The following is an 11,832-nucleotide window of genomic DNA, read 5'->3' on the forward strand; positions in this document are numbered from 1 at the left end:
CAGGTCCGCGGTTTTCCCGCGGAATCGGGTTACTTTTGAAGCGTTGCCGCCGGTTGGTGGAGCTTTGTAAGTTGTCAACAAGACGAACAACAAACGACCTGACAACGACGGGGCGCAACGAAACGGAAGCGTGCGCATTGGGGACACGTTCCCCGTGAGTGCTCCTCCACCCTCGTTTTGAATGGCAGTTACGCTGGTTTTATCACACAGACCTGGCAACCCTGAGGAAAAGTACCTCAACATGACAGTAGTGGAAGTACAAAGAGACAGAGTCAAATGTACTTCAAGTATTCAAAATAAAACCAAGTTCCCTCATATAACAGAGCCTAATGCTGGACTGTGAAATATCTCTCTCTATATATATATATATATATTATACATATTATATAGCATTTTTTATATATTTATGCGCACACACACACACACACATAAATAAATAAAAAGGTGTATGTGACTGAGTTTGATTGAGAGATGTCTCACATTTCTTTCCCTAAATCTGAAGGAAGCTCTGAAGGAGTTTTGGTATAATCATTTTAATATAATCTGTTATAATAATGCATAAAAGCACCAGAGCAGGGAGCTCCCTCTCTGTCTTTAAGAAGCACTTGAAGACCCAGCTCTTCAGTGAGTACCTCCTGTCCTAACTTACAAGTACTTAGCACTACTCAGCAGTATTTATTGTTACACTAATGTCTCTGTTGCAATGTAGCTTGAATGTTATTCTCCCTTGTAAGTCACTTTGGATAAAAGCGTCTGATAAATGACTCAATATAAATGTAAATATGGTATAATATAATATAATATAGTATATTGTAATATGTGATAATAAAATATGTTCTAATACAATATATTATAATAAAATATACTATAAAATAATATAATATAATATAATATATTATGTTATAATATAATATATGTTATAATATAATATAATATAGTATAATATAATATAGTATATTATAATATTTGATAATAAAATATGTTCTAATATAATATATTATAATATAATATACTATAAAATAATATAATATAATATAATATAATATACTACAATATAATATGTTATGTTAGAATATAATATAATATAGTATAATATAATATAATACAATATAATATGGTATAATATAATATAATATACTACAATATAATATGTTATGTTAGAATATAATATAATATAGTATAATATAATATAATATAATACAATATAATATGGTATAATATAATATAATATACTACAATATAATATGTTATGTTAGAATATAATATAATATAGTATAATATAATATAATATAATACAATATAATATGGTATAATATAATATAGTAGAATACAATATAGTACAGTGGAACCTCGCATTACGAGTGTACCAGTTAAGGAGTAATTTGTTCTAGGAGCTGAGGCTTGAGTGAATATTTGTCTTGTTTTAGGAGGTTCCAGCAGTGAGGTCTGCTGGGCTGGCGCACACTGCTGCCAAGCCAGGCCAGCGCCCGCTCAGTTCACGCCAATATGTCGTTGTGGAAGCCTAACCCTATTGGACCCTAAGGAGCTGATTGTGGACTTTAGGCGTGGATCACAATCGAGGACGCACGCGCCGTTGTGGATTAATGGGACTTCTGTCGATAGGGTGAGCAGCTTCAGATATCTGGGAGTCCACATCACAGAGGACTTAACATGGACTGTTCACACAGACACTCTGGTGAGAAAGGCGAGGCAGCGTCTCTACCACCTCAGGCAGCTGAGGAAATTCCAGGCTCGGTGAGGATCCTCAAGTCCTTCTACTCTGGAGCAGTGGAGAGCATCCTGACAGGCACCATCACTGCCTGCTTTGGGAACTGTACTGCCCAGGACAGGCGGGCCCTGCAGAGGGTGGTGCGTTCAGCTGAACGTACCACTGGAACTACCCTCCCCCCCTTGCAGGAGTTATACACCAGGAGGTGTAGTAGCAGAGCCCGTAGGATCATGAAGGATCCTCATCACCCCAACAATGGACTGTTTCAGCTGCTGCGGTCAGGCAAGCGCCTCCGCAGTCACGCAGCGAGAACAGAGAGACTGAGACGGAGTTTCTTCCCTCAAGCCATTAGAACTGTCAACGCTGACCTCACCAGGGGTCCTAACTGAGCCATGCACTAGGCTCCACTACCTACTGTACTGTATGTTGCATACTGTACCGCATACTGTATCACTGTTCAGGGTTGTTCGTGATGCCGTATTGCTGCGCCGTACTGTTGTATACTGTGCTGTATTATCCCAAACACTACCTCACACTATTCACATTCACATGCCACTTTAATTCACATGCCACTTTAAATGCACATATCTGTATATACATAGGCATATTCCTTCAACCTATTCCATTTTATTTCAATTTATTTTTTATTGTATTTTATTCTATATATTTTTTATCTTATTCTATAAGTATTCCACTTACTGTATTACGTTTTAGGAGTCAGTTAGTCGGTCTATTAGAAAGGAATTTTCTACTTTTTATTTTATTTTATTTTTGTACTTTTTCCTAGGACTTCTTGTGTGCTATCACCGGGTGCGTTGCATTACATTTCACTGCATATATGTATGGAAGTATGTATATGTATGTGACAAATAAAAATCTTGAATCTTGAATCTTGAATCTTGAATTGTTTTCCAGCTGTTTTTCTTTTAGTTTTGTGCATTTTTTGCTTGATAAACATGAAAAAGGAACGCGTGTAGTGTAACTACACCTTTTCTGTTTTAAAAGCCATAAAAAATGACTTTTGGGTGTTTTTTGGGATTTGGGATTGAACAGATTCATTATATTTCAGTCAATTTCAATGGGGAAAACGCCTTAATAAAACGGAACAAATTCAACTGGTCATGTGAGGCTCCACTGTGTGATATAATATGGTAAATATTATACTACACAGTGGAACATGAATATTCACCTCAAATGGGACGAACATCGTATGGAAGGTGAAACTATTCATAACAACCTTAATCTGTCTTTACATATTTACAGTCTGTGGTGGACAAAGGGGCGTGGTCAAGCAGCTGCCACGCCCACCAAGCCGCCTAGTGGCGGCGCCGACTGCTCCGACTGGAGGCGGGGAGGTTCCTTCTTGTTTGCCTTACAGAGGAGATGGGCGGCAGGCTGGTGAGCAGCCCAGCAGAGGAACGCCATTCCTCCTGCGCCCGGATCATCATCATCCTCATCATCATCATCATCATCAGTTGTGACATATGACCGTGGCCTGCGTGCCGTATATTGAAATGGACAATAAAACTCTGGCCATGTGGGCGCACCTCGGCCAGAAAGACTCCGCCTCCCTCCCTAAAACCTCACCTGTCGCAGAGACCTCCACCCTAGAACAGCTTGACGTGGCTTTGTGGACGTGAGCACGTGAGGCGTCGTGTGTCTCCTGTGCAGAGCTGACATCATGTTTCACTCTTTACTGCAAGACGTTTGCCGCTCCAACAGGCCTGGTCTCCTCCTCGACCTTTGACCTCTGTTGTCCTCTCGACCAGGGGTTCCCAACCTTTTCAACTATGACGGACCACTTTTCAGCACGGGGGCTTTTTGTGGTTCGTTCCATTCGGAAACGGAGGAAAATAGAAACATCTCCAATAAAAACAGTGTTTTTATTGGTTTTCCCTCTGAGGTGGCTGCTCTGGGTTGGACTGCGTGGGCAAGACGCGTGTTCCATCCACGGAGCCTCCGTCACAAATCATTATCGAGCTTAACAAAAAAAAAAAAAAAGCAGGCGCAGGCCGAACAGGGCAGGCCCGCCTTCTCGCGGCACCGCTCCGAGGCCCGGCGCTCTGGAACTTCTGCTCTGGACTGTACTGGTTCAGTTTCCACGGCGACGCCACAGATCAGCAGCTCATCACTTCCTGCTCAGAACACTCTGGAGGGTATTACCACGTGGACCCTAAACCTCATCTGAAATCAGACAAAATCATCCGCTTGATCTGCTTCAATCGCAGTAGAAGCAGGAAGTGATTGAGAGTTAAAGACAGAGCAGTGTTTGTTCCGTTTGGTTCAGTTAACAAACATCACACGTGGAGGTCAAAGGTCATAAAAGTGTTTATTGTGATTATTATATGAATTCATGTGAACAGTGATGTGATATAAACATCTCAACTGAAAACCTGGAGGAGGGAGACGCCAAACGGAGGATTGTGTGACGTAGCTCAACGCTAACGCTAACCCCAGAACCCACCTGGGAACCGCCGGTAACGCAGCAGGACCGGCGGCCATCTTGGATTAGAGTTCAACTTACAAGAGAGACGTGTTCAATTTGAAGGAACCGTGTCAAGTTGCTCTAGTTTGTACCGGGAGGACGTTGCTATGGAAACAGCCCAGGCAGAGTGTTACCTTGGCGAAGGGGGAACTTTGACCCTCAGAGTTGCGACACGAATGTCTAGCCTCTTTGCTAACGCAGCGGGCTAATATATTAACGGCGGCAAACTCCTCCCGCTCAAAACACAAAGTAAAGCAGCAGCGCTACCGTCCGCTCCACCTCCACCCGAAGGACTTTCGGTCACTTCCTGTGCGAGGGGGCCCTAGCATGAAGCTAACTGACACAAACTGAACTGATGCTAACTGACGCTAACAGAACTGATGCTAACTGAACAAGACGTTCTCAAACGAGGCCAGTTCATGTGAAAAACCACAGCAAAGGAAGAACACGGAGCAAACAACTCAAAGAAAACAACTTGGTGAGGTCGTCCGGTGACTCCACCCGGGACCAATCAGAGCAGACCAAGCTCCACACTGAACCAATCAGAGCACTGCGCTGAGACGGAGTAATTGTACCGTTGTAATCGACTTCAGCTAAAATGAGTAGAAGCAAGAACCGTTTCCATGACAAAAGGAAACTGAGTGAGACTGAGAGAGAGGCCCGTCACACAGCGAGCTCCTTCTGCTCCAACCACCTCCACCTCCCAAATAAAAACAATGGTTTATTTGCTTTATTTAGACACACACACACACACACGCACCCACCGGGGGTCTGTTTGACAGCAACGTGGGCAGGTCGACCCGTTAGACGGACAGACAGACGGGTGCCCCGCCCTCATCCACCTCCAGCAGCTGGTGTGGCTTCATGAGGCACCTGTCTGTCTGTGTGTCTGTCTGTCTGTCTGCAGGGACCCAGCTCCAGAAGCGTTTCGGAGACGTGTTGGGTGCCACGCCCCGGTGCACGGGTCAAACATCAGCACACCCGGCTAAAAGGTGCTCGTCCAATCAGACGCCAGAAAAAAACACAGCATGTGTCACTGGGCCACGCCCACAGCCTCCACCCGGGTGGAGCTCACTCATACAACAGGGCAGGAGGGAGGTGCAGTCACTAGGCAGCAGTGGTTCTTTAGGGGGAGAGAGAGAGAGACAGATAGAGAGAGGGAGAGAGACAGACACATAGAGACAGAGACAGAGAGGGAGGGAGCGAGAGACAGAGACAGGGAGACAGACAGACAGGGAGGAGTTCACTTCAGTGCTTCTGATGCAGCAAACCCAGAGTTTTATTGTGGACGTCTGTGCACTGACGCCATCTTGGTTTTGTGTTTGCGACCGGGTGGACGTTTCAAGGTCACCTGCGTGTGATTCCATTTCCTGTTTGAGGGGTTGCTCTGCTCCTGAGACACTGGAAGGTGCATCTCCCTCTTTCTCCAGGAGCTAGGCTAGCTGATCCCCTCCACAGCTGTGCATTGAGCTAACACACTTAGCATGCAGACTGTCCCCTTCAGCCCAACACGCAGCAGTGGCAGGAAGTAAAAACAGGAAGTAATTCTCAAAATTGGGAGGCGGCATTTCAAGTTGCGACTGGCAGGCAGCGACCTGAGCCCAACTCAGATTTTCGGGTCTTTTTGCAGGATCACGGTGGTTGTGTGAGCGGCGCCAGGACACGTCTGTGGTACCAAGTGTCTCTGGCTCTCAAACAGGAAGCAGGAGTCTCTCAAACAGGAAGCAGGAGTCTCTCAAACAGGAAGCAGGAGTCTCTCAAACAGGAAGCAGGAGTCTCTCAAACAGGAGGCCAAGGCTGCTCGTCGTCCCGGAGGTTTTAGCATCCTGCGTGCTGTTGCTAGGAAACCGTCACTATGGCGTGGTGGGCGGGGAGACGTCACATCCTGGTCCCTCACTGGCTAGACGGGCGGGGCAGGGGCGGGTCTTTGAGGCACTAGATATTGGTTTGCAGCAGTTGGTTTTCTGAGAGAGAGAGAGACATTATTATACCATGGAAGTGAGTTATATTTTAATATATTCATGTTTATATTCATCATGTAATTCCATTGCAAGAGAGGCACGATGGGCGTGGTCTGGGAGGAGTTACTGGAGGTGGGAGGAGACTAAGACAGGGGTGTCCAAACTACATTTTTATTTGGCCCGGAGCAAATTCTAAAGATATCATAGTACATGACATCATGTGCCGTCAACAAGGGAGCAGCAGCTCCACACAAGAGTTAGCATGTCCAGCATGTGGGAGGAGTCTGGGGGGAGTTATCTGGAGGTGGGAGGAGTTATCTGTAGCTGTATGAATGGATGCGAGTTTGTGTTATTTGGAGCTGAAGAGGTTGCGGAAAGAAAGACGCCGACTGGAGACGTTGTGACGCTACGGTCGACCAATGCTGGTCGACCGGTTGTCAATGCTGACCTCACCAGGGGTCCTAACTGAGCCATGCACTAGGCTCCACTACCTACTGTACTGTATGTAGCATACTGTACCGCATACTGTACTGTATGTAGCATACTGTACCGCATACTGTACTGTATGTAGCATACTGCACCGCATACTGTACTGTATGTAGCATACTGTACCGCATACTGTACTGTATGTAGCATACTGTACCGCATACTGTACTGTATGTAGCATACTGTACCGCATACTGTATCACTGTTCAGGGTTGTTCGTGATGCCGTATTGCTGCGCCGTACTGTTGTATACTGTGCTGTATTATCCCAAACACTACCTCACTCTATTCACATTCACATGCCACTTTAATTCACATATCTGTATATACATAAGCATATTCCCTCTATCTATTCCATTTTATTTATTTTTATTTTTATTGTATTTTATTCTATATATTTTTATTTTATTCTATAAGTATTCAACTTACTGTATTACGTTTTAGGAGTCAGTTAGTCGGCCGATAGAAAGAAATTTTATTTTTATTTTTTCCTAGGACATATTGTGTGTTATCACCGGGTGCGTTGCATTACATTTCACTACATATATGTATGAAAGTATGTATATGTATGTGACAAATAAAAATCTTGAATCTTGAATCCAATCCACGTCCCGCAGTGTGGCTTAGCCCCGCCCACATGGCCCGGGTGGGACCAGACGCTGAAAGCAGGCGGGGTCCGGCCCTGGGTGTGGCCTTACTGAGGTGGAGGAGGAGGTCGTAGCGCGTAGGAAGGAGCGGAACCAGTCCTGTTGGTCTGCACCACCTACACGCACACGCACACACACACACACACACACACACACACACACACACACACACACACACACAGTCAGTGACTCGACACCAGGATCCACATCTAACTTTCCCAAATCAAATTCAATTAATTTGTGATTTTGTGCTGATTTGACACAAACACTGGATGAATGGGATGAAAAGGCAGAATCACCTGATCTGGCGCCAGCAGCTGCAGGAGAGAGAGAGACACTGTTCTTATTGTTCTTGTTGTTGTTGTTGTCATAGACATAACTTTCATTATTGTCCTCATGTCATGATGATTCAGTGCAACATTGAAATGCGACGTTCATGTCTTGTGCTTTGGTCATCTCATGTTGGAGTTGTGTCATTTGAATGTCAGTATCAGGACTCAAAGCCTTGTGACATCATCATCCAATCCGTACTACATGTGCAGGGCGTGGCTCTCGGGGGCGTGGCTCTGGCCTCCATTGCTGTGTATGGGTTGCTTGGTGCAGGATCGGCACAGGTCGAGAGGGAGCAGGAACTGACGCTGCGTTCCATGGGAACTCGGAAAATTGTGATTGGGCTCGATACTAAGTGATGCTACATTTCACGGGAAGACGGAAAACTGTAAAACGTGACGAACAAAACTAAAGTAGAGCCCGTGCAGAACTGCAGTACTGAGTGCAGCTATATTTACAATTATAACAGGTACTCCTCACTTAAAAACCTTCCTGTATACACTGCATACACACGTTATCCATCCATTCATTTTCCTCCGCTTTCCCAGGGGCCGGGTCGCAGTGGCAGCAGGCTGAGCGAGGAGCTCCAGGCCCCCTTCTCCCCTGCAACGTTTTCCAGTTCCTCCTGGGGGACCCCGAGGCGTTCCCAGGCCAGCTGTGCAGCGTGTCTGGGTCTACCCATCCTGATCAGATGCCCGAACCCCCTCACTCTACTCCGAGCTCGCTCCGGATGTCCGAGCTCCTCACCCTATCTCTAAGGCTGAGCCCAGCCGCCCGACGGAGGAAACTGATTTCGGCCGCTTGTATTCGCGATCTCGTTCTTTCGGTCACTAGCCAAAGCTCATGACCATAGGTGGGGGTTGGGACGTAGATGGACCGGTAAATTGAGAGCTTTGCCTTCCGGCTCAGCTCCCTCTTCACCACAACGGTCCGGCACAACGCCTGCCTCACTGCTGACGCCGCACCGATCCGCCTGTCCATCTCACGCTCCATTTTCCCCTCACTCGTGAACAAGATCCCAAGATACTTGAACTCCTTCACTTGGGGCAGCAACTCCCTCCCTACACAGAGGGAGAAATCCATCGTTTTCCGGCAGAGAACCATGGCCTCGGCCTTGGAGTTCCTGACTCTCATCCCGACCGCTTCACACTCGGCTGCAAACCGCCCCGGTGCGTGCTGGAGGTCACGCTCTGATGAAGCCAACAAAACCACATCATCTGCAAAAAGCAGAGATGCAATTCTGAGGTTCCCAAACCGGACACTCTCCTCCTTTTGGCTGCACCTTGAGATCCTGTCCATGAATATCAAAAACAGAATCAGGGACAAGGGGCAATCATGGCGGAGTCCAACACCCACTGAGAATATGTTTGACTTTGCGCCCAGAATGAGGGAGTACCCCATACTCCCTCAGTACCCCCCACAGGATCCCCCGAGGGACACGGTCGAAAGCCTTCTCCAGGTCCACAAAACACATGTAGACTGGATGGGCAAACTCCCACGACCCCCCCAGCAACCCTGCAAGGGTAAAGAGCTGGTCCGCTGTTCCACGTCCAGGACGGAATCCGGATTGATCCTCCTGAATCTGAGGTTCGACAACCGGCCGGAGCCTCCTTTCCAGCACCCTGGAATCAACTTTCCTGGGGAGGCTGAGCAGAGTGATATCCCTATAATTGGAGCACACCCTTCAGTCGCCCTTTTTAAAAATGGGAACCACCAACCGGTCGGCCACTCCACAGGTAATGTACCCGACATCCACGCGAACTGAAGAGGAGCGTCAACCAAGACAGCCCAACAATGTCCAGAGCCTTCAGCATCTCAGGGCAAACCTCATCCACCCCCGAGGAGCTTTTAAACTGCCTCAGAGACCTCTGCCAGGCATATGGGCGAGACTTCCCCCGAGTCTTCAGACTCTGCCTCTTCCCCTGAGGACGTATTGATCGGGTTCAGGAGTTCCTCAAAGCGCTCTTTCCACCGCCCGACAATATCCCCCGTCTGGGTCAGCAGTTCTCCTCCCCGGCTGAACACAGCCTGAGCCAAGCCCTGCTTTCCCTTTCTGAGTCGCCGAACAGTTTGCCAGAACTTCCTTGAGGCCAAGTGAAAGTCCTTCTCCACAGCCTCCCCTGAACTCCTCCCATATCCAGGTTTTTTGCCTCAGTGACCGCCGAAGCCACAGCCCTTGTGGTCCGCGGTACCTGTCTGCTGCCTCAAGAGACCCCTGGGCCAGCACATTATATATATATATATATATATATACACACACACACACACACACACACACACACACATACATATATAAACTACATTAAACTAAAACTCAATTAAACTAAACTACCATTAGGTTAAAACAAAACGAAATGAATTAAAACTCGACTAAAGTCAAGTTGATTAAAAGTAGATTCAACTCAACACTTTGGCAACTGAAGTTTCCTCTGGTTTCACTTTCAGATCAATAATCGTTCAAATTCATTGATCACTCTCTCTCACCCCTTCTCGCACTGCGCTGCCCGGGTTGCCCCTGGCAACAGAGGGGGGCGGTCTCCTGGGGGGCGGAGCACTGCTGCTGTTGGCTGGAGCTCTGCTGTCAGCCCTGAAACAGGAAGTAGATTAGAGAAACAGGAAGTAGATTAGAGAAACAGGAAGCAGATTAGAGAAACAGGAAGTAGATTAGGAGAACAGGAAGTAGGTGAGAGAAACAAGAAGGAGATTAGAAAAGCAGGAAGTAGATGAGTCTATTACGCGCATTTCAGTATTTTTAGAGCTTATTGTGCGTAATCACCAGGTGTCATGACATTTCACTGCATATGTGGATGAATGTACGTATGTGTGTGCGACGAATAACCTCTTGAACTTGAAACATGAAGTGTATTAGTGAAACAGGAAGAAGATTAGAGGAACAGGAAATCGATAAGAGAAAGAGGAAGTGCCCAGGGGACGGAGCAAACTCCTGAAAAGCGACGCCACTCAATATGTTCAAATACATGAGGTCACGGTAACTATCATGTCCGCTTCCTGTTTTCTAAAAGCAGACTTAACGTTCCTTTAAGTCTTAATTCTTTGCCCCACTGATCTGCATTGAATCCAAGTGAGAAGCTGCAGCACAGTGCTAAGTTGGTACGTTCCTCAGCAGGGAAGCGTTTCGCAGGCTGTGCATGAACAGTTAGAAATGTTGAACCAACATTTTGAAAATATTTATAAATTTTAATAAATCTGATTAGTGATCCTTTAATTAGCGAGGGTGTCGGCCATTTTGAAGGCTGGTCTCACTGCAGAAAATGAGAGGGAATGAGACAGTGTGTTCTGGGAAGAGGATATGCATGCTGGGAAATGTGCCCACACAGCCAGGCGCTCGCTGCAAGGCATGGTGGGAAGCGGGACTCACTCAGAGCGCTTCCTGCGGTTGAGGCCGAGGCGGCGCTGCAGCTCCTTCCTCCGCAGGAAAACAAAGGCACCGAGAGCGAGGAGAGGAAGGAGGAAGAAGAAGAAGACCAGGAGGCCGTCCCTCAGAGAGCTGTCCTTATCTGCAGGGCGGGGCACATTCCTTCTTTTCATGTATTCCATGGATATATATATATATATATATATATATATATATATAGGTGTATACATGTTTGTGTATATATATATATATATATATATATATATATATATATACTGTGTACACACACACACACACACACACACACACACACACACACACACACACACACACACACACACACACCAGGAGGCCGTCCCTCAGAGAGCTGTCCTTATCTGCAGGGCGGGGCACCTTCCTTCTTTTCATGTATTCCATGGATATATATATGGGTATATACATGTTTGTGTATATGTATATATGTATGTGTATATATATATATATATATACATATACATATACATATACATATACATATACATACACACATATATACACACATATATAATATATATGTATATATGTCTATATATACAGGTACTTTACCAGTTTAACCAGCGTTCAGACTTAGGACCAGCCCTCTAACCAGTTTGTATTATACCAAGCATCTCATCACCCTTTATACACTATATACACTATATATACTATGAATACTATATACACTATATATACTATATATACAATATACACCGTAAACACGATATAAACTATACACACTATATATATATATATACTATATATACTATATACTCTATATACTATATAGACTATAAACACTAT

The 11,832-nt window shown here is 45.7% G+C and overlaps 1 protein-coding gene across 3 annotated transcripts in view; it reads right to left on the reverse strand.

Moving 5' to 3' along the window:
* Window positions 1-4,039: 4,039 nt before the first annotated feature.
* The window catches only part of LOC307233176 (disintegrin and metalloproteinase domain-containing protein 9-like), a 30,398-nt gene continuing 22,605 nt past the window's right edge, over window positions 4,040-11,832 (reverse strand). For all 3 annotated transcript variants that reach the window (XM_080004405.1, XM_080004404.1, XM_080004403.1), the window contains 5 exons: window positions 11,017-11,155; window positions 10,122-10,224; window positions 7,607-7,624; window positions 7,359-7,423; window positions 4,040-6,178 (listed from right to left, as the gene is read on the reverse strand). In XM_080004405.1, coding sequence (XP_079860531.1) covers window positions 6,115-6,178; window positions 7,359-7,423; window positions 7,607-7,624; window positions 10,122-10,224; window positions 11,017-11,155 — 389 coding nt within the window. In that variant the 3' untranslated portion in view covers window positions 4,040-6,114. The remainder of the gene's footprint in view (window positions 6,179-7,358; window positions 7,424-7,606; window positions 7,625-10,121; window positions 10,225-11,016; window positions 11,156-11,832) is intronic.

This window comes from Zeus faber (genome assembly GCF_960531495.2).
Source record: "Zeus faber genome assembly, chromosome: 7".
Classification (NCBI taxonomy): Eukaryota; Metazoa; Chordata; class Actinopteri; order Zeiformes; family Zeidae; genus Zeus; species Zeus faber.